At 41.0% G+C, this 23,310-nt stretch overlaps 3 protein-coding genes across 4 annotated transcripts in view; 1 reads left to right on the top strand and 2 right to left on the bottom strand.

Moving 5' to 3' along the window:
• Window positions 1–3,689, top strand: part of LOC134184181 (PRKCA-binding protein-like) — a 14,114-nt gene extending 10,425 nt beyond the window's left edge. The window contains exons 7-13 of the mRNA XM_062651803.1: window positions 1,460–1,505; window positions 1,568–1,600; window positions 1,654–1,713; window positions 1,773–1,823; window positions 1,880–1,929; window positions 3,052–3,146; window positions 3,203–3,689. Coding sequence (XP_062507787.1) covers window positions 1,460–1,505; window positions 1,568–1,600; window positions 1,654–1,713; window positions 1,773–1,823; window positions 1,880–1,929; window positions 3,052–3,146; window positions 3,203–3,444 — 577 coding nt within the window. The 3' untranslated portion in view covers window positions 3,445–3,689. The remainder of the gene's footprint in view (window positions 1–1,459; window positions 1,506–1,567; window positions 1,601–1,653; window positions 1,714–1,772; window positions 1,824–1,879; window positions 1,930–3,051; window positions 3,147–3,202) is intronic.
• Window positions 3,690–8,955: 5,266 nt separating this feature from the next.
• LOC134184859 (endo-1,4-beta-xylanase B-like) lies at window positions 8,956–11,366 on the bottom strand. The gene is made up of 8 exons (XM_062652622.1): window positions 11,137–11,366; window positions 10,937–11,065; window positions 10,641–10,816; window positions 9,869–9,933; window positions 9,674–9,809; window positions 9,507–9,595; window positions 9,324–9,442; window positions 8,956–9,260 (listed from the first exon to the last, which is right to left on the bottom strand). Exons 1-8 carry the CDS (start codon window positions 11,358–11,360, stop codon window positions 9,101–9,103), a joined length of 1,098 nt encoding a protein of 365 aa, XP_062508606.1. The 5' UTR covers window positions 11,361–11,366; the 3' UTR covers window positions 8,956–9,100.
• A 1,160-nt stretch (window positions 11,367–12,526) lies between these two features.
• On the bottom strand, window positions 12,527–14,898 carry LOC134184374 (endo-1,4-beta-xylanase Z-like). 2 transcript variants are annotated; one of them, XM_062652049.1, is made up of 8 exons: window positions 14,463–14,898; window positions 14,282–14,410; window positions 13,891–14,066; window positions 13,751–13,815; window positions 13,561–13,696; window positions 13,388–13,476; window positions 13,212–13,330; window positions 12,527–13,147 (listed from the first exon to the last, which is right to left on the bottom strand). In XM_062652049.1, the coding sequence occupies exons 1-8, from the start codon at window positions 14,723–14,725 to the stop codon at window positions 12,988–12,990; spliced, it is 1,137 nt and encodes a 378-aa protein (XP_062508033.1). In that variant the 5' UTR covers window positions 14,726–14,898; the 3' UTR covers window positions 12,527–12,987. The 2 variants fall into 2 exon arrangements, with proteins under 2 accessions (XP_062508033.1, XP_062508034.1); XM_062652050.1 differs by having other exon boundaries at window positions 14,282–14,405; window positions 14,463–14,893.
• Between the last annotated feature and the right edge of the window lie 8,412 nt (window positions 14,899–23,310).

Here is a 23,310-nt window from a genome sequence, read left to right as displayed (position 1 = left end):
TGTGTGGTGTGTGTGGTGTGTGTGGTGTGTGTGGTGTGTGTGGTGTGTGTGGTGTGTGTGGTGTGTGTGGTGTGTGTGGTGTGTGTGGTGTGTGTGGTGTGTGTGGTGTGTGTGGTGTGTGTGGTGTGTGTGGTGTGTGTGGTGTGTGTGGTGTGTGTGGTGTGTGTGGTGTGTGTGGTGTGTGTGGTGTGTGTGGTGTGTGTGGTGTGTGTGGTGTGTGTGGTGTGTGTGGTGTGTGTGGTGTGTGTGGTGTGTGTGGTGTGTGTGGTGTGTGTGGTGTGTGTGGTGTGTGTGGTGTGTGTGGTGTGTGTGGTGTGTGTGGTGTGTGTGGTGTGTGTGGTGTGTGTGGTGTGTGTGGTGTGTGTGGTGTGTGTGGTGTGTGTGGTGTGTGTGGTGTGTGTGGTGTGTGTGGTGTGTGTGGTGTGTGTGGTGTGTGTGGTGTGTGTGGTGTGTGTGGTGTGTGTGGTGTGTGTGGTGTGTGTGGTGTGTGTGGTGTGTGTGGTGTGTGTGGTGTGTGTGGTGTGTGTGGTGTGTGTGGTGTGTGTGGTGTGTGTGGTGTGTGTGGTGTGTGTGGTGTGTGTGGTGTGTGTGGTGTGTGTGGTGTGTGTGGTGTGTGTGGTGTGTGTGGTGTGTGTGGTGTGTGTGGTGTGTGTGGTGTGTGTGGTGTGTGTGGTGTGTGTGGTGTGTGTGGTGTGTGTGGTGTGTGTGGTGTGTGTGGTGTGTGTGGTGTGTGTGGTGTGTGTGGTGTGTGTGGTGTGTGTGGTGTGTGTGGTGTGTGTGGTGTGTGTGGTGTGTGTGGTGTGTGTGGTGTGTGTGGTGTGTGTGGTGTGTGTGGTGTGTGTGGTGTGTGTGGTGTGTGTGGTGTGTGTGTGTGTGTGTGTGTGTGTGTGTGTGTGTGTGTGTGTGTGTGTGTGTGTGTGTGGGTGTGGTGTGGGTGTGGTGTGGGTGTGGTGTGGGTGTGGTGTGGTGTGTGGTGTGTGTGTGGTGTGTGTGTGTGTGTGTGTGTGTGTGTGTGTGTGTGTGTGTGCGGTGTGCGGTGTGCGCGCGGTGTGCGCGCGGTGTGCGCGCGGTGTGCGCGCGGTGTGCGCGCGGTGCGCGCGGTGCGCGCGGTGCGCGCGGTGCGCGCGGTGCGCGCGGTGCGTGCGGTGCGTGCGGTGTGTGGTGTGTGTGTGTGTGTGTGTGTGTGTGTGTGTGTGTGTGTGTGTGTGTGTGTGTGTGTGTGTGTGTGTGTGTGTGTGTGTGTGTGTGTGTGTGTGTGTGTGTGTACAACCATGCGTGCATGCATGTTATCTATGAAGCATCTCTGCCTAATTAGGTGTTTGGGGTGCTTATCATGTAATCAGGAACAAATCAGCTTTTAACTTTGCTTGATTTAATAAGTGCTCTTAGTACTTCATACAGTTCAAATAGTTTGCATTTGTCTGTTTTATTGGATCAATTAATTTGAATCTTATTGTAGAGACTTGGCTGCATTTGGGCGTACTGCTACTAGTAGCATGTTGACAGTAAGATTAAATTACTGTAAGCATAATGCTTCTTGTTTAGTCAATACTGCTTTTTTTGCAAGGTTATCAAGGATCTTGCTGTCTTCTTAACCAAAGTAAATGACTGCATATGTGTGGTGTTGCAAGTGTTAACAGATTGTCTTTGTAGGCTGTGCCTGATGCTAAACTGACTATGAAAAAATATGCAGATGCAAAGTTTGAATATTTGGTAATATCTACAAATCCTATTTCTACAATATCTGATGTTCTGTGATGTTATTTTGACAGTCATTTTGCTTGAAGATCAAAGAGATGGATGATGAAGAGAGTAGTTATCTTGTATGATGGTGTAGTAAAGAATCTAACATCTGTGGACATTTTCTCTGTTTTTCTAGCACACTGGGGACCCACTACTTAGAGTTACAATTGGCAACTATGATTATAGGTAATTACAATAGGTTGTGAGCCATGAATAAGCAAGCACACATTGTTTTGTGTACTTTAGTTTTAAGCAGAAGACAGCAACTCAAGTATACATGATAGCTTGAGTTGTTGAATTCTATTAAATTGCTTGATTCTCAATAAGACGTACTAACGTCCATGAAACTAATATATATAACATTTATCACATTTTTACAGGATTGTGTGTGTGTGTGTGTGTGTGTGTGTGTGTGTGTGTGTGTGTGTGTGTGTGTGTGTGTTTGTGTGTGTGTGTGTGTGTGTGTGTGTGTGTGTGTGTGTGTGTGTGTGTGTGTGTGTGTGTGTGTGTGTGTGTGTGTGTGTGTGTGTTTTGGTGCATGCATACGTGGGTGGCTATTTTGTGTGGCATCTGTATCTGAATCGTGAAAGGGTAATATTTGGTGAGTATCGACATTTGGGACTTTGGATTACAATTTTTAGCCCAGGTTAAGAGAGGAATTCTTACACAATTTGCCTCTTTGACTCAGGAGTATAAATGAGTACCTAGTCTTTGATTGTGGAGGGGACAGTGGTCTTTGACTGTGACTTTACAATCTGTCGCTGAGGTCCTTGTTGGGACTTTGGGCGCTTGCACCATATTTGGCATCACAAGCCGGTGCTTCTGTAAGTACTTGGTTTGTCTCCACGAGATTGCTATTGCAGACCTGGAGTTTTTCTGAGTAGCATACAAGAGCCCAGCTGTAGGGCTGGAGGAAGGACCTGGAACAGGCAGCTCATAATGTTTATGTTTGCTGTGGTTGTCTGTGTGAATAGATAGACAGTAGACTAGTTTGTTTGATTACTTGACTGTTTGCTAAACTTGCAGTAATGTAGTATAGCAACATCAGCATATTAGAACTAGGAAGACTACAATGTTGTTATGTCTTGTATGAACTTTCTTTATCATGATAATTATTAGGTCATATCTAGGCAAAGTAGTAGTGACCAAAGTTTTGTTTGATTTATTGGCTGTGTTCTTAATTTCAGTTACTGCATTTGTAAAACAAAACTGTTATATTTTCTTATTCTAAAGACAAACCTGATATACCAAATTGAACATGTATTGCAAGTATATGACCACCAGTGATTGTTGTTTCTGTGCCTGCAGGCAGGCGTTGCGAGGCAGATACCATGCTCGTAAGCATTTTCTTGCTGCTCGATCAGCTGTGACTGCAAAATTGGAGCTTCTGGAAGTGAAACGAGGTAGGTATTGTGTTATTGAAGTTCCAAAGAAGCCAATTGCAGATAAGTGTGTGCAGTTCAAGACATTGCTTTTCACTTGGAACGGCTTGTTCAAGTTCTGTCTGTATACTATACTTCTTCAGAAACTCGTTTAGCAGCAGCGAACGTTTTTCCTATTGAAGTCGATCTAAAACGTGTTGTATTGAGCAGTCATCATCAACGTGAAGAGGATCATGATTATTCAGACAATGACCAGGAAGAACAACTGACAGCTGTATATAAACTTGATCAACCACTAGTTGAGTTAGCGGATCAATGATTTATGTCACATTAGATTAGATGAGGGGTGCACATATTAACATCTAGTTAGTATAAGGAATCGTATTAGTTTATATATTTAGTTCTGATTAAAGAGAAATCCCTTATTCTGGAATTGCTCATAATAGCAGTATACAAAGCTTACTCTACAGGCTAACACTGGGTGTTGTGTTAGTGGTTTCTTTATCATGAGTTTTGCTACTTGAAGTGATAGTCGATTCTCTTTCTTCATAAAATCAATTTGTGAGAGCAGTTGACGTGAGGCAAGTAGATAGATCCAGTTGTATAACTACCAGACTTGGTCACAGATAGATCGATCAATGCGTATTATAAGGAAAACTGCACCTGCGAAAACGCGATTTAGCTCTCTGTGTGTGTGGGTTTAGGTACCGAACGAACCATACGTCACGTGACCAGTTGCTACATACACAATGCACCACACACACACACACACACACACACACACACACACACACACACACACACACACACACACACACACACACACACACACACCACTCAACGCCAGGCTATATCATAGCACTTCTCGCGACAGCCCGTCAACATGAAGCTGGAAACAACTCCAACACAACACAACTAAACCCAGTATAACATCATATGAACCATCGATACTGTAGTAGTAGTACCGATAGCATACTTTCAGCGTATTGTACGCGCGTAGGTGTGTTCTTGTGGTGTACACGAGACTCGGTATCAGTGACAGTAGATAAGTTTATCGTTCTGTTGTTGTTTTGTGTACAGAATAGAAGCATATAGAACAATTCTTAGATCACACCATGAATCATTGATACTGTACTAGTAGTACATTCAGCTACGCGTACACGGTATCGCATGTACGCGCGCAGATGTGTTCGTGTGGTGCACACGAGGCTCGGTATCGATTGTCAGTGACCGTAGAGACATTTGTCGTTCTGTTGTTGTTCTGGGTACACAATCGAGGCATGTAGGACAATTCTTAGATCATACGATGAACCGTTGATTTCTAGTAGTAGTTCAGACTTATGGATATTACCGTTAGCATACCATAGTACACGGTATCGCATGGTATGCACGCAGTTGTAATGGTATGGTGTACGCGAGGCTCGGTATCTGGGATATTTTTAAGAATTACTTTAATCAGACAGATAGACGAAAGGCAGACAGACAGGGAAGAAAACTACGTGCTGTTTGGAAGGGCCTCTCACGTGATGGCAGTAAACGTACAATCCTTGCCGTCACGATGTAGTTGTATCTACAGTACATGTAGCGCAGAGGACAAACGTCAGTCAATCTGTTTGTGCTCATTTTGAATAAAGTTATCAGCTACAGTATACGCATACTTATGAGGGGGTTCCAGGCAATGAGCAAAACATGCCTAGGCTATCAATGTTATTGAATTGGTACAGCTAGCACAGAAACTTCACTTGCAAATGCGGCTGTTTCCAAGCTTTAGATAATTTACTCTTAATTTTTACTCAGTAGCAAAGTAATATTGCTTTTTAGCAAGACTTTCATCATCATTTTTTAGGTAATCACCGAAGTTATCAGAAATGCTCATTGCTAGCTGAGTAGAATACAGTTAGATATGGTGCCACGACAGCTGATCAGACATAATATGAAATTTATCTTGTGTTCTAAAAAACTCAAACAATGGAACAATAGAGGTTTACCTGCCGAACAGATTTTTTAATTATTTTTATTAGTTACAAATGTTTTGCAATTGTTTCTGCTATTCACGATCTGGCTTGCTGAATGACAACTGATAAGCTACATTTACGTAAGAGGATTAAAGTGCAAATGTTTATTCAAATCATGTGTTAGACCAACGCCTTTGACTGAACGTCAGAAAGCTTGATTAAGACTTAAAAGCTGTGAAAATGAGAATGAAGCAACAGCTTGCATGAACTGAAAATTGCGATCGCAGTCATTGTGGACGATTGGGAGACCCTGACTTAACTAACATATTATAATGGTTATGTATAGCTAAGTCTGGCGGAGTTATTGGCTGTAGATATCATTGATGCTGCTTGATGACATAAAGGTGTAGCAATAGATTCTAAAGATTTTAATTTAATTGTTACCAGACGTAATTATGTACATGAATTTATGATTTATAGTTCACTCGCACTTATCTTTTAGCTGGCTCTTTTGATCTCGTCGTCTCAATGAGAACAACAGCCATTGTGTTTATATTTGCTTTTATTTCGTAGATACAGTAAACAGCGTGCAAATATGTGCCATCTCGTGTAAACGTACTAAATGTGGGCTACGTTATGTCGCTAGCAGTTGCTACATAGAGGTAAACGTGTAAATGTGTAGTACGTGTTTTTAACGCGCCATGACGTAGCCAATTGCTTTGATGTTTAGACCACCATTGTCTGGAGAACAGCACGCGTAGTTCCCAACACTAGTTTTGGGCGAATGGGCCAGTAATTGTGTTCCAAAACCAACGAAAGAGTCTGGTGAGATACAATGGTCGTCGTCATTGGCAGTGATTCCCAGACGAGCTCGTGCAGCTGTACCACGATGACTTCTTACGTTGAATCCTTCCTAAACACGAGACACGAATGTCAAAGTTTGTATTCTGTTTAACTAATATTAAGATATGCATAAAAACACGTTATACAACAGTATTGTTGTGCATCAGAACTATCTGACATGCAGATATATACTTCAAAGTTTTGTTTGCAAGAAATTGTATCATACAGCAAAAACACGTGAGGCATAGTTTTCAGTGACATAGTCTGGCTGGACTGATTGTAATTGCTCACCTTGATACAATTTCTCTGTAGAGATGACTTGGGCAGCAAACTTCTCCACTTAAAATCACCAACACGTGTTCTCCTGTAGTGTCCATCAGAAATAAGACTGTAAAGAGATGATGCCCTATATCGAAAAGTGATCCATCTGATCGCTCCATCTACTTTCATTCCCAGACGAAGTTCAGTAAACGGTAGTGTCCAATACGAAGCCAGTTTTGTTTCTTTCTCGTCTAATTTCAAATGGTTTGATTGAAACGTATTCTTGTTTGACCACAACTTGCTGTCGTAGGTAAAAGTTTGCTGACTTCCATCTATCTTCATGACTAAAGTCCAACCTTCACTTGCATCACAGTATACCTGTTTGTTGACAGAATATTCATATTTACTATAAAGAAATTAATTAAAATTAAATTATTTTAACCTGAAATGGTGGATTACTATCAGATGGTTTAATCCAATATTTTCCATTGTGAGAAGATGATTTGTACTTGAGTGCTATTTGTTTACATGATGATGCAGGAAGCAAAGACGACATGCCAAGGAGTGGAAACAATGCCACCCATTTGATTCCGTCACAGTACTCTAAGTCCTTCACTTTGTTGTTATATCTTATCATCCCTACACTCAAAGCATAGAAGCAATATAGCTTTCTAATTCTAGGACATTTAACAGTTTAATGAGTGTTACCTTCTCTTTTATTAGAACACTCATTCAAATGAATAACTCCTGGTGGTCCACTCGGGCCAGTTAAACCCCTAACTCCACGTTCACCTTGGATGCCTTTGGGACCGACTTTTCCGGTTTCTCCTTTTTCACCTACAATAAGATGATAAAATATTTATGTCTAAATAAAGTACCATTATTTAATATTAATTTTGACTAGTTTCTAGTTATGAAGCACTTGTAATCTGAAATGTGAGTGCACTGTTCATGCACTTTGAGTTTTGTAGTCTTATCTTGTTTTAAATTACAGGTAAAGGATTACTCTCTAAATATAACAAAGTCATTTTTGCTTAATAATTTGTAATCAATAGCGACATCAAACTGTAGATTCTCAGTCAGAGGGAGCTGCTGTGATCTTACCAGAAAGACAACAAGTCTTACTCTCCTATAATAGGACAGAAACGGTTACCGTCAAAGCACGATGATTTTCATGATGATCTCTAGTTACCGTCACTCCTGAATCTAACGTTGCTGTAGCGGTCACCGTCAACGATAAAAGCACAAACAGTTGCATTCGCTGCATAGTAATCGAAAACAAACGTCCAGTAAACCTGTTAGCTTGCTTTCTAGCAAGTTGTTCTTATTGCTCACCGAAGAACGGAATATGACATCACTGCACACCGATCTCTCTAGACCTGCCCACGCTTACTACACGGTATTCACGACATTGTCGCAGCAAAAACAATTTGCATATTATTTTTGAAGCGTTATTTGTCCATTAGAAAACGCAACACCAAAGTGTTGCGTTTCTTAGTGATCTTTGGGCAGGTGGAAACTGCAGCGGCTCTCGGAAATTGCTTTGCCCTACAACAACCGTAATCACAAGGAATTGTTTTAAATATCTAAGCGTGGGAGAGGTGGAAGCACCAGTTGATGTCAACATGCCCGGTACCTTACCGTATCACACATTTACGTCTTTGTATGTTTGATTTTAATTAATTAATTAATTAAGAACCGTTTGGAGTCGAAATGATGTGGGTTATTGCTCTTATCAATTCTTTATTAGAGTTGAAAGTACAACCATATCTTAGTAAGCAATACGAGTTTGATGAGGAAAGAATGAATCTCGCAAAACGTTTCTAAACATAATTTTACAATGCAGATATTAATTAATTAAAAAAGGAACGCATGCAGTGTAAACTTGTACCACGCCTTTCTAACGTGCATCGATAACGAGAAGGGAAACTAATCATACACATTTTAAAAATTTATTACCTTGTTTCTTTTCTAGTAACTGACTCAAATTTTAGCTCGAGAGATCCCTATAGCATTTAGGCTAGAGTTTCAAGCCGGTCCGGCTGAACACTCAAGCCTATATGGCATTATCGAGCCTAAAGATACGACTAAACATTGCTAGTCAGAGGTGGATCCAGAGTTTGGCTAAAGGGAGAACACAAACGACTTAAATCGGGTGTGACGTCATCAACTTTATGACGTCATACACTCACTGCGTGACTCGACATTCGGACAGGTGTAATTAGGCACCAGTTTATAGGACACACACACACACACACACACACACACACACACACACACACACACACACACACACACACACACACACACACACACACACACACACACACACACACACACATTTATATATAATTTATTATATATTTGTAACACACACATCTAGCCATCCCCTCTCTAACTTAAAACCTATTAATACATCATAGTGTCATCTAAAGAAGAAAAAACGTCCCCAAACGCAAGATCACGCTTAATGCGATTCTCCTTAAAATTAACTTTGCACTGTACTCCCAAAATTTAACTGATAGTTTTTCAGAAAATTCCGGAGAGCTTGATTCAAAGTAGTCGCAGAGAACGTCGTTGTTTTAAAAGAACTTCTTTATATATATATATATATATATATATATATATATATATATATATATATATATATATATATATATATATATATATATATATGATCACGTAACCGGTTTTGAAGCGTTTGTCAAAGATCTCAACTAACGTCCTATATCTGCCGTATGTGAAATATCATGGGGATTGACGTCCTTCACGTGATGACTGCGTGGCGGTACCGTACTGACAGTGAGTCAGTCTTACCACTAAGTATGTAATACAAAAGATACTACAAGCAGCACACGCCAAGCTAGAGATGAAAACCGCGGCATGAATTGGAAGTCAATATCGTGAGTGAATCAATTAGTTAAGACCAGTCACGTGACGTCTTTCTTCCAGAGCGGTGACGACACCCTTAAAGCAGGGCTTTGGCTGGTAATTAGTATCAAAGAGATCGGGCTTATTCTCAGGACCCAGCCACGTGTACTTGTCCGTAAAGCCCCAAACTTCATAGTTTTTGCATCTGGACATAAACACAAACGGTACGTGATATACTGCAGACATGAGTAATAGCAGCTGTCCGTACTTGCTGCTGCTCAGGCAGGCTTCTAAAACACTCTTGTACACTTGTGCTTGTTTCTCAAGTTTTTCACTGTCGGATCCGGTCGCACCTTTCATGTTGACGTCCATCTCTGTAAAGTGCACCTGTCCGACAGTTGAACACATTGCTACAAGATAGAAGAACGACGACGTGAACGCCAAATGCTACCTCTAGTCCAAGATCAGCAAAACGTTTTACATTTTCAGCCATATCTTCATAGGAAGGTGGAGCGGACACTTTACTTTCACCGAGCGATTCTGTAAGACAATTTGGATGTTTGTCTGTATTGGTCCGGTAGTTAAAACGAATGTTCTTTGCCTATTTCTGTAGCTTACCTTTACTTCCAGAAATCGATAGGTGGGCTTGTAATCCTATTCCGTCGATAGGGATTCCTCTAGACAGCATTGATTTGATCATGTTGTAGATTGCGTTGCTCTTACTGTTGAGACCTTCAGCTGCATAATCATTGTACTATAGTTGTAATTGCAGATACTAGTTAGGTTAGGAAGTTCAACAAAGATTTTGCTTACAAATAATTTGGCTTGCGGATCTGCTTTACGGGCATTTTGGAAAGAGAGATCAATATAGTTGGAAACTGAGATAACATAAAATGACAATCAAGAAATAAACTATGTACACACACACACACACACACACACACACACACACACACACACACACACACACACACACACACACACACTCTCTCTCTCTCACACACACACACACACACACACACACACACACACACACACACAAACAAACACACACACACACACACACACACACACAAACACACACACACAAACACACACACACACACACACACACACACACACACACACACAACACACACACACACACACACACACACACACACACACACACACACTCTCTCTCTCACACACACACACACACACACACACACTCTCTCTCACACACACACACACACACACAAACACACACACACACACACACACACACACAAACACACACACACACACACACACACACACACACACACACACACACACACACACAACACACACACAAACACACACACACACACACACACACACACACACACACACACACACACTCTCTCTCTCTCACACACACAGACACAGACACACAGACACAGACACACAGACACACAGACACAGACACAGACACAGACACAGACACAGACACACAGACACAGACACAGACACACACACACACACACACACACACACACACACACACACACACACACACACACACACACACACACACACAGAAACGTTAATATCTCCGACTTGCCTGTTGGATACCAGATGTTATGTTTCAAATAGTCACTACCGTTGGGGTGATCCGATACAGCCTCATTGACTACATCCCATGCATAAGCTTTGCCGCGGTATCGTCCTGCTACCGTCACGATGTGGTTTTGAAGCGCAGCTTCTAGTGCCGATCTGTTTCCCGCAAGGTTAGCGAGCCTGCTCACAATTAAATCAATGAAATGCACTGTAGTTGCTTTATTTAATTAATTTGAGAATTATACATTACCAAATACGGTTGTAAATTAATTAAATTTAATTAATTTTAGAATTAGATACCAAGATGGGTTGTAAGCGCCCCAGCAAAGGTTGTGTCCTCGAAAAGACTGATTGTACTGTCTAGTTGTGTTGTAAATGAGGTCGCATTCCTTGAAGTCAAACTTGCCTTGTTGAGGCTCCGTAGGTTGCCTACACAAGAAACATTAAAGGCCTAGAAGATACGATTTCCTTTAGGTAATATTTGATGGCAACTGGTTCACCATTTGCAGGCGTTCTCGGGTGTCACTATACTGAACTGTTCCTTGAGTACCTTGTCGTACTCATGGTCAGTGTCCGATGAGATGCGGCCTGCATTTGCAGCAGAGCCGACAAAGATGTTGCGCTTTTGAGCGAGCTCTCGTAAGCGTGGGTAGTCGCCGAAACAAGAGGTCGCTGCTAGTATAAGCAGATATCCTAATGTCTCTTGTCGAGCGTTTGCAATCATTGCGGCCGTCTTTTCGATCGATGCCCGTATATGCGTAGGTGTTGTTGTTTGACTGTGGCCTGACAATGTGTTGCTGCAATTGCAATACACTTTAATCTAACCAAAACCTTTGTTGTTCTTTATTCTGAAATTGTGTACGGTACGTACCGTACGTATCATACCATGATACTGTACCAAGGTACCGCATGATACGCCAGTAGGTGTGCTCGTGTGGTGTGCACGAGGCTATCCAACTATCCGGTTTACAACGATTGTCAGTGACCGTAGAAAGATTGGTCGTTCTGTCGTTGTTTTGCAGAGTCGAAGCAGGTGGAATCAAATCAACGTCTTAGAGGTATTTACCGTTGGAGCATTGAAGTTAAATGTGTAGGCTTCTACATTAATTGTTACGACTACCTACTGTGGAGTGACGTGTCAGATTATAGATGACCATAGCTTGAGCATGCGTAGTATACTGTACTGTGTTTTGGTTGAGTTGTGTTGTGTTACGCTGGAACGCGTCTTAGAAGTAGTGTTCACAATATACTAAACTACCACATAGTGACAAGAAGTGGGATTCGACAACTCAGAACAACAGTCCCCGTCACTATTCAGCAGCTGCAGCCTCAATGGGAATACCACCACAAATTTGAACTAGATGGCAAAGCGTTCAAGGAGAGCCAGAAACGCAACTTCGACCTCAGACCTTGGTTAGAAAAGCTACTAATCCTTTCTGACAGAACTTATACATGGATTATTTCAGACAGAGGAATGCAGAAGGAAACTATAGTTTCACAAGAAAGTACTGCACGGTCCTACAATGTGTCGTCCCCAAAAGGAAAGGTGAGAAGGCATAGAAGTCATATAAAACCAGTACAGAAAACAGAAGGGAGTGAGAACAAAGAAGATCAGGTTTCAGAACCACCATCTCGAAGGTTAACAAGAATGCAAACAGGAACACTCATTACACTTCCGATAGATTAGACTTACGGGGGAGATGTAGAGTGATGACATAGTTTGAGCATGCGTAGTATGCTGTAGTGTGTTTTAGTTGAGTTGTGTTGTGTTACGCTGGAACGCGTCTTAGAACTAGTGTTCAGAATATACTGAACTACCACACCTACCTTTATTTGTATACCGGAAACTAAACTAAACAAGAGATAAACTAATTATATCTTTCTTCAACCTGATTCTGCACCTGACTTCTCTTGATTAAAAATATCGATTTGTACAATAAAGCGAGAAACAAAGTTAAAATAATTAAATTACTTAATTAAATGGTAATGTACAATTCTTAAAAAATATTTGGTCACGTAAAAAATTATGAAGCTCTAAATTTTGTCCTATAATATCTGCGTTATGTGAAATATGCTGGGGGTTGACGTCCTTCACATGATAACTGCGTGGCGGTACCGTACTGACAGTAAGTCAGTCCTACCGAAACCGTCCGTGCTTGCACGTGCGTTCCTCTTCCATGTCTTTACCGTTCAAGGTCGACGTTTTAGTATATATTTACTAAGTATGTGAGCTAACTGTTGACTATGTCGTCCACAACAGATACTACAAGCAGCACACGCCAAGCTAGAGATGAGAACCGCGGCGGCGAACCGTATGAACTGGAAGTCAATATCATGAGTGACTCGATTAGTTAATTAAGGCCAGTCACGTGATGTCTTTCTTCCAGAGCGGTGACGACACCCTTAAAGCAGGGCTTCGGATGGTACTTAGTATCAAAGAGATCGGGCTTATTCTCAGAACCCAGCCACGTGTACTTGTCCGTAAAGCCCCATACTTCATAGTTTTTGCATCTGGGCAATGAACACAGACAGTACGAGATATACAGTAGACATGAGTAATAGTGGCTGTCCGTACTTGCTGTTGCTGAGGCACGCTTCTAAAACACTCTTGTACACTTGTGCTTGTTTCTCAAATTTTTCACTGTCGGATCCGGTCGCACCTTTCATGTTGACGTCCAACTCCGTGAAATGAACCTGCGATAGAATATTGTTACAAGGTCAGAGAACGACAACAAGAACGTCAGATGTTACTTCTAGTCCAAGATCAGCAAAACGCTTTACATTTGCAGCCATATCATCATAAGAAGGAGGAGAAGACAATTTACTCTCGGCGAGCATCTCTGTAAGACAAGTTTATGTTTGTTTGATGTTTGTCTGAATTGGCAGTTAGCAAACGTTTGTTTGTACATTTTTGTAGCTTATACCTTTACTTGCAGAAATCGATAGGTGGGCTTGTAGTCCTATTCCATGGATAGGAATCCCTCTAGACAGCATCGATTTGATCATGTTGTAGATGGCGTTGCTCTTACTGTTGAGACCCTCAGCTGCATAATCATTGTACTGTATACAGTTTTACTTTCACGTTAGGAAGTGCAAGAAACGACTGTTTCTTACAAATAGTTTGGCTTGCGGATCTGCTTTCTGGGCAGTTTGAAAAGCAAGATCAATATAGTTGGAAACTGAGATCACACAAACAAAGCAATTTCAGGAATTTACACAAAAGAAAACTCTAATTAGTAATATCTCCAACTTGCCTGTTGGATACCAGATGTTATGTTTCAAATAGTCACTACCGTTGGGATGATCCGATACAGCCTCATTGACTACATCCCATGCATAAACTTTGCCGTGGTATCGTCCTGCTACCGCCGTGATGTGGTTTTGAAGCGCAGCTTCTAGTGCCGATCTGTTTCCCGCAAGGTTAGCGAGCCTGCTCACAAGTAAATCAATGAAATGCACTAGTGGCGTCTCTGCACGGACGGCTAAGAATGGGAAGGCCGGTTGCGATATACGAGAATATCTATTGTCTATAAAGGGCCACAGTTATAAATCTGGAAGCATGGCCTCCTCATGCCCAAATGCAGCAACGCCACTGAAACGCACAGTAATAGCATTGCGCTCCTCTAATTATCAAATTATAGTTACCAAGATGGGTTGTGAACACCCCAGCAAAGGTTGTGTCCTCGAAAAGACTGATTGTACTGTCTAGTCGTGTTGTAAACGAGGTCGCATTCCTTGAAGTCGAACATGCCTTGCTGAGGCTCCGTAGCTGGCCTAGACAGGTTAAGAATTTCTATCTAGAATACTTGATGGCGTTGCACCTTACCATTTGCAGGCATTCTCGGGCGTCACTAGACTGAACTGTTCCTTGAGTACCTTGTCGTACTCATGATCAGAGTCCGATGAGATGTGGCCTGCATTTGCAGCAGAGCCGACAAAGATGTTGCGCTTTTGAGCGAGCTCTCGTAGACGTGGGTAGTCGCCGAAACAAGAGGTCACTGCTAGTATGAACAAATATCCTACTATCTCTTGTCGAGCGTTTGCAATCATTGCACCTGCTCTGGTCGCTACCCGTATATGCGTGGGCATTGTATTTTGTATTTTGTATGTTGCACAGTCTCGCTAGCAACGCCTCCTTCGAACTATCTCTTTGCGATCGAGGCGTGGCTACCATGACTGGAGCTGTAGCAAATACATGTTTGTCCTGCTGCTTCAAAACTGTTGTTATACACTTACAAGCTTTAATTAAGCATGCAACTCCTATCTATAATTCTAAACTTTTGAAGGAAGCGACAATTCCAAAACAAATTGTGTTATAAAATTATGAAATTAAATTTATTCAGAAATTTGGTAGCTTAGCAGAACATTAGACTATGACGGACTGGCACCGGATCCAAAACAGTCATCAAAATTATATCATAACTAGGTCCTATTATCTGACTTCAATGACAATATTTCTTCACTAGGTTAGTAGGTATACAGTTAAAGTCAGTTACAGTCTGACCGGCAGAACTAATAAAGCACTACATTTCAATAGACATAACACCCTATAGCTGCGACCAAGGCAGTAACGAGTCTGGCGTAGCCAGTCCCTTCCCGCCTACATCCGCCGGCGGGAAAGGTCTGGCTATGCAAGACGAGGCAACGAGACGCTACGTACACTTATCTACTATCGCTATAGCTGTGCATAACGTTTCTACTGACTTAAATTCAGAGATGATTAGGCAAAATTTTGATACGTAGATAGCTGCATCCTCTCAGATTTTATCCAGATATTATTTGTAGCAAAATTTCTTACGACTACTGCCAATCTAAGTTAATATCAACTTTGATTATCATAATAATATAATTAGACAACACTCCAAAAGTGCAAGTCACCTCCAAGGCAGTTCAGTTACAACCAGCGGCACAGCCAGAGCAAATTTTTTGGATCCATTATTAATATTAATGTCTTCAAAATTAATATTAAGTTGTTCAAAATTAATTGTATATGCATATACGTATAGATTTACAAACTAACTGTACATACGTAGAGATTCACAAACTAACAATGTATCATTTCGGTGTTGTATAATTATGTACATAACATCACTCCATTAGACTATAAAAAAGAGAAACCAAGCCCATAACTTTTGGGGGTACTAAACTCCCAATAACCCCAGTAGCTACGCCACTGTTACAACAAGTTGTTGAAAGCTCACACGGAAGTACATGTGATGATTTCTAAATTCTCCTCAAATACAGTATCTCTAGATAAAATCTAATTGCAAGCTGTGTGTTTTAGTAGTTTTGCCTATCTATTTCTGGCTTTGGCTATGCCACAAACTATGACTAAAATCAAATGACTATGACAAAAGTTTTTAGCAGGGTCCATTTTTGCAAATAGTAAATGAAACGATAAAATTCATATTGCAGTTGCTTTCTAATTAATTTTACAATGTCTCACATTTTTACTTTTGAAATTTGCTGTGTAATATACGTCGTGATACGAGCTCTACACTGCATGTGACATTATCTACCAGAATCTCCTGCATGCCCGAACAGCAGATTTTAGCCAAAGGCATACACAAACAATAACCGTAGGTTTAAATACAAAGGCTGGTTTATGTTATAATTAAAGAGAAAAAAAAATCATCGAATTGTTAATCTTGTAAATAAGCACGTCTATACAATAGTAAACATTACATAAACGCATGCAAGTATCCTTGCCCTTGAGTGGTCACTAGTAGTGCATACAATGTAGACGCAATGTGACCACAGCTGCCACACCAAGTAAATTAATTACTCAAAGAGTGACTCAATGACGTCAGTGCGGGGGACGAACAGACGACAAACTCACAGAAAGACGACATTCCGTGTTGTTGTTTCTCGAATGTTTAATAATTCAGACGGTTATGACGAAATTGTCGGACAGTAATTTCCGTTCGATATTTCTGTGTAGTGCCTTTATATAAAGAGTCAAATTGTCAGATGGTATATATGCAATATTACCTCTTTCTACTGGTACGAAACGACGAGCGCGCTAAGAACGATGCTGCTTGGCACAACGTTTGTGTTCATGTTGGCATACCTACGGTAAGACATTTTCAAGCATGCTACCTTTAGTGAGGCGCGAAAAAACTATATATTAAACCTATTTATATTATATTATTATATTATATAGTACTTTGAGCAATAGCTTACTTTGATGCGTTCTAGATGTGTGAGCTCTGTTCTGCCTACGTCGTCATCGCAAGCAACGGTCTGTCTTCCTCTGAAAGAATACCTGACTCAGGTATATATATATATATATATATATATATATATAAATTAGTTCACCATCTCATTCTCCGCACGAGCAAATTAGCTATTAATATTACTAATGGTTAGAAAATTTCTATTATTATAATTGTTAGTTAAATTATTAATATATATATATATATGCACAAAGTATATATGTTGTAATATCTTTCGTCTAATACGTGCAAGGCTCTGGCGTATAAGTGCATATACAGACTGAGAGTATGGAAACGTAAATCGAGACTAGATGTGGTTGCAAATGGTAGCTGCATGCTTAACATGACAAACAGGGGCAGATGCACGCAAGGCAAACACACACACACACACACACACACACACACACACACACACACACACACACACACACACACCACCACCACCACCACCACCACCACCACCACCACCACCACCACCACCACACACACACACACACACACACACACACACACACACACACACACACACACACACACACACACACACACACACACACACACACACACAAATGGACGCAAAAGACAAACATGCAGAAAACCTTGCAAACATGTAGAACGGCGATCAAGCAGAAATAGTCCATTTAGGTGATACAGACTACATAGATATATACGTGTACCGTAATTAATAGCATTTACGTATTGCTATCTAGTAACATGCACTAATAAAAGACTTTGCAGTGCACCTGTAAAAGTACGCAAAATATACAAACTAGCTTACAATCGTAAATTTACTAAAAATCTGTTTTGATGTTTTGCAAACAGTCTTCATGGGCCATCAAAGGACAAAAGGTTTGTATGCGTTTATAACTTACAAATAGTCGTTGTGAATAATAGAGCTCTTTTCATACAATCAAGGGAGAACCGGGAAAGATAGGGTCTGTTGGACCACAGGTATGGTAAAGGAGCAGACAAATGCATAAAATGCGACAAAAATTTCTATGTTGTGCAGGGACAGAAAGGTGAAACGGGATCTGGAAGAGAAAAAGGAGATGACGGACGGCGCGGTGCTAAGGTTTGTACACACATGCACGTGACTTAAACATGATATGACTTAATGTCTGCCTACTATTGGTACTGTTGGCTGTATATAGGGAGAGAGAGGCGACATCGCAAGACTTCTTTCTACACAAACAGTAACGTTTGGATATTTTGTGTATTATTAATTAATTTGCCGAGCTGAATGCTAGGGAGATGTTGCCTATTTATTTATGAGCCCCACTTGGTTGAATGCCAACGCTCAGTTTTTCCATACTCCAATAAACGAGATACATCGTCTAGTATTTGATAAACGATCATTGTCTAGCCAACGACTTTTCAAAGTATGTCGGTGTCCGACACCGATTTGTATTTGCAAGTCTAGATTATTTTGATATCTTTACAGGCACCTATTGTATCAGGAGGAACGCTATCGAACTCATCTGTTTACATTGTAAACATCAAGTTCTGGAAAATACCACTAAATAATGACAACGACATCTACATGACACTCTGTGATGGGTCCGATTGTGTTGATTTCCTGTACTACGCAATTGGCAAGATCTACACATCTCAATTCTCTACATCCTCGTGATATGTGGCGTACAATACGTGATGCCATAATCGATTACTTAATGGTTTCTCTTGCGACAAAATATTTTCACGATAATTTCTTACAATTGAATGCAACGTCACAAGTGAGATTTTCGTCGTCTTCTGGACTTCCATAGCGCATCGGATTTCCACAGAATTAAAACTGCCCGTTCCCCACGTCGAACGGTACAGACTACAGTATGCGCGGAGAATGTCATTTTACAATGTGCTCGACGTCCCAAAAGGCAATATATTTTTAATGTATCCGGGTCTCTAAGTTTTAATTTGTCTTCAACGAAATACTAACAATCAATAACCCGGCAAAGAACGGGATCTGTAACGGCATATATACCACTTTGAGATAATCGATCTCAGAACGGAATATCATTGAAAGGGATATAACAGAATATAATAACTGTAAACAAATTTTTTTATAAGAAATCTGTTCGGCACCAAATGCTTCAGAACGGAGTAAAATGCATGTAAACAAGATACCATATACTTAATGATAAATTGTCAGAACGGGATACTCATGAAACAACATAAATTTGCATACAACGTTAATTTAATTAATTAATTTTATGAGAATTCTGTCAGGGGCTGCTAATTCTGTGAATGAGATATACTTCATAAATGCATACAACAATAAATTAGCTAACTAACAACTAATAGTCTAATCTGCCTGTGCGGAGAACGGCCCAGTGAGCTTAATATATATATATATATATATATATATATATATATATATATATATATATATATATACACATACATATATATATATATATATATATATATATATATATATATATATATATATATGTATGTATATATATATAATGTAAAAAAGTACCACGTAGTTTTAGTTTCCCATGCAAAACCGACTTCTACATGCAGACTCGTTTGTTGATTACATGCTACCCATAACAAATTGGCTGTCTGCATGTGTGATGAGTAAATCTGAACACTACAAACCGATGTGTATGCATGTGGTATACATGATATGATATACATGTATTTCTAGTGATGTCCACGACATCGCATTGAATCAATTGTTACACGATTTAACTGATCCGACGCTAACTTAGATAACATTCCGCTGTGCAGGACGACGGTTGTTCCGGACTGGCTCCTAGAGACATGTCTGATCTAGTCAATCACGACTTGCCCTGGGGCGGCAGCGTAGCCAAAGCAAAAATTTTGGCGGATTCACTATTAATATTAATCTGTTCCAAATTAACTGTATATGTATATACGTATGGATTTACAAACTAACACCTTATCATTTCGGTACTGTATAATTATGTACATAAAATCACTCTATTAGACTATAATAATAGATAAGCAACCACGCCTATAACTTTTTGAGGTACTGAGCCCCCCAAGACCCCGTAACTACGCCACTGCCTGGGGGACAATAATATCTGTTTAGTTACTCTACATTCTTTCATTATGTATTGGCAAAGTTGTGCAAGGGGTCACGTGCTCCCAGACCCCTTACTTTATTTCCTACGTCTTGACGCAGCCAGTCAAGCATGACTTTAAACTACACGAACGAAAAAATCTCAAGTATTATTATTTCGATGGAAATTCGCAAATGTAAAGTCTAGACTTCGACAATATCCTTTGCGTCATTTAGACATGTACACGTGTAATTTGCGAGCCATTGACGTCAATGTGGGGGACGAATACACGACCGACTCGAAGATTGAAAGACGACACTCCGTGTTGTCGTTTCATTGAGACAGTGATGACGAATTTGAAAGGTTTTATCCAGCACAGGACCGTAAACTAACGTTCGACATCACCGGCATGCCTTGCAATAAGATCTAGAGTAACACCGTCAAACAGCCCAGTAGAGTCCAGTACTAGCCATCTAGTCTCTAATAAATTTCACAATACGATGGGCGTGTTTAAAGCGATGCTGGTTGGAACAGCGTTAGTGTTCATGTTGATGTACTCAAGGTACAAGCATATTCGACTTTTTATAGAATTTGAATAACAACTTTGATGTGTTATAGATGTGTGAGCTCTGTTCAAGCTCCACTGTCATCGCAAGCAACTGTTTGCCTACCCTTGAAAGAATACGAAGATCGGGTATGCACACAGAGAGAGAGAACCAAAATGAATCTGTTGTAATGTCTTTGTACTCAGTCACGTACGAACTATACTGCCTGCACATGCGGTAACGTTACAACAAACACACACAAACACACACACACACACACACACACACACGCGCACGCACGCACACACGCACGCACGCACGCACGCACGCACGCACACACACACACACACACACACACAAACACGTACACACATGCACACACGCGCGCACGCGCGCACACACAAACACAAACACAAACACAAACGCAAACACACACACACACACACACACACACACACACACACACACAAACACACGCACCTATATACGCACAGAAATAAACAAACACACACACACACACACACACACACACACACACACACATCCGTGCACACATGCACACACACAAACCCACCGACCCAACCACCCAACGACCCACCCACCCAACGACCCACCCACCCAACGACCCACCCACCCAAGACCCACCCACCCACCCACTCTCACACCCACCCACCACACCCACCAACACACACACACAGAAATAAACACACACACACACACACACACACACACACACACACACACACACACACACACACACACATACACACACACACACACACACACACAAACACACACACACACACACACACACACACACACACACACACACACACAAACCCACATGCACACACAAACCCACCGACCCAACCAACCACCGACCCACCGACCCAACCAACCACCCACCCAACCAACCACCCAACCACCCACCCACCCAAACCCACACCTCCACACACACCCCCACACACAGAAATAAACACACACACACACACACACACACACACACACACACACACACACACACACACACACACACACACACACACACACACACACACACACACACATGTGCATGCTACACACGTACGACGTACAGTGCAGCAAACAGACCTACGTAATTGCATTCACACACACCTGAAAACGAACTAATTTACCAAAAACCTATTTTATTTTTAGTGTTCTTCCAGTTCCAGCAAGGGACAAAAGGTTTGTACGTCATGTCTTATAAAACAGTCGTTGCTGCAATGCAAAATACTAACTTCATAACGTTTGTCTTGTTCAATCAAGGGAGCACCGGGAAAAACAGGACCACAAGTAAAGCAAAACAGCAGACAAAACTTTTAAAAATCTGACAATACAATATTTGTTGTTGTACAGGGACAGAAAGGTGAAACAGGAGCTAGAGGAGAAAAAGGAGTTGGGGGTGCTAAGGTACGTGTGTACATGACAAGACATGCTCGTGACACGAATGTATATATTCTAACTAATATTGCTGCGTAGGGAGAGAAGGGAGACACGAGTACTGGCAACATTGTAAGACATAATCAATACATATAGCGATGATTACAGGCTCGCAGTCACCAAATCTAAAGTGGTAGGGTTGAAAAATTAATACTAATTATTTAATCAAATGGGCGTGATAATATTAAGTTTTACAACAAGTCATATATATAATACTAAACCAAAAGTTATGCTATGCTATTTCTATCGCCTGGTGTGTACTCGCCTCATGTATGTACTGGTACAATGGCAGTGACGTCATCAAAAAAGTAATTAAATAAACTAAAAATATTATTTAATCAGCTATACCTTATTCTGGAAGTTTCCGGTACTCGACGACTGGCAACAGTAGAAATTTTGAAAGTGGTAAGGTTTCAACCCTCTACCATGCAGTGACTACGGGCCTGGATTGAAATTCAGTGCATGTATTGATGTAATTGCTGAATTGAATGTTATAGGGAGATGTAGTTTATGTGTTCATGAGTCCCACTTGGTTGAATGCCAATGCGCAGTTTTTCCAGACACCAACGAAGCAGACACATCGTCTAGTATTTGGTACAAAACGAGCATTGCATTCTCAACGGCTCTTAAAAGTAAGTTGGTGTGTAAAAACGATTTTAGATTATTTGGATTGTTTAATATCTTCACAGGCACCTATTGTACCGCGAGGAACGCTATCAGACTCATCTGTTTACGTTGTAAGCATCAAGTTCTGGAAAATAGCACTAAGTAGGGACAACGATATGTACATGACACTTTGTGATGGGCTCTACTGTGTTGGTTTCCTGTACTCCGACAATTTGTGGATCAAAATGTCTCAGTTCTCTGTATCCTCACCTGTTTGTCGGCATTCCAGTAGTCCTACCAGCCAATGGAAAAACGTCAGGTATGAACTGTGGGATGTTCGTTTTGAGCTCTCGTCATCTCACACTCTCGGTATCACGTGGAGTGCTGATTTGGACAAAGGAGTGTCTCATACGTACAGCCACGTTCTTAGGCCAACCAGCGGACTGTGGACGACTGTCTGCGCAGACGATCAGTCCGAACAATTTGACATACGTTTTATTGAAGTGACAGTTAAGAAAGTTATGTAGCTACACACTTTTAAAATTAGTCATTTTTAATGTTATGTACCAAAACGACAAAGACGGACGCTTTTGCTAGTTTGTAGAATGCTTGTTGGCATGCACTCGAAGTTTTGAGTAGCTCTAGTAACATACCATACTATACAAACTGTAGTATATCGTTATTTCCGGATTAATAACCTGTCTGGCTAGATAACTGGACATCCAGTTGGCATACGGGACATCCCGAATCCTAACCAGTTAATTAATTAATCTTTTGTACGGCTAGTTAACCGGTTTAAATATCCGGTTTGCAAC

The sequence above is a fragment of the Corticium candelabrum genome, chromosome 9, assembly GCF_963422355.1.
Source record: "Corticium candelabrum chromosome 9, ooCorCand1.1, whole genome shotgun sequence".
In the NCBI taxonomy this organism is placed as follows: Eukaryota; Metazoa; Porifera; class Homoscleromorpha; order Homosclerophorida; family Plakinidae; genus Corticium; species Corticium candelabrum.
The sequence above is the reverse complement of the archived record's forward strand: the minus strand, read 5'-3'. Positions and strand labels throughout refer to the sequence as shown.

What these genes read in the sequence shown, in the direction of transcription:
- LOC134184859 (XM_062652622.1), bottom strand. Translation starts at nt 11,360, where the DNA reads ATGATTGCAAACGCTCGACAAGAGACATTAGGATATCTGCTTATACTA. An exon ending in TAACATCTGGTATCCAACAG is followed by an intron (nt 9,934 to 10,640) that starts GCAAGTCGGAGA and finishes ATGTTATCTCAG; the next exon opens with TTTCCAACTATATTGATCTC. An exon ending in TTGCTGATCTTGGACTAGAG is followed by an intron (nt 9,443 to 9,506) that starts GTAGCATTTGGC and finishes ACTGTCGGACAG; the next exon opens with GTGCACTTTACAGAGATGGA.
- LOC134184374 (XM_062652049.1), bottom strand. Translation starts at nt 14,725, where the DNA reads ATGCCCACGCATATACGGGTAGCGACCAGAGCAGGTGCAATGATTGCA. An exon ending in ATCGATTTCTGCAAGTAAAG is followed by an intron (nt 13,477 to 13,560) that starts GTATAAGCTACA and finishes CTTGTCTTACAG; the next exon opens with AGATGCTCGCCGAGAGTAAA. An exon ending in GCGTGCCTCAGCAACAGCAA is followed by an intron (nt 13,148 to 13,211) that starts GTACGGACAGCC and finishes TTCATTGCCCAG; the next exon opens with ATGCAAAAACTATGAAGTAT.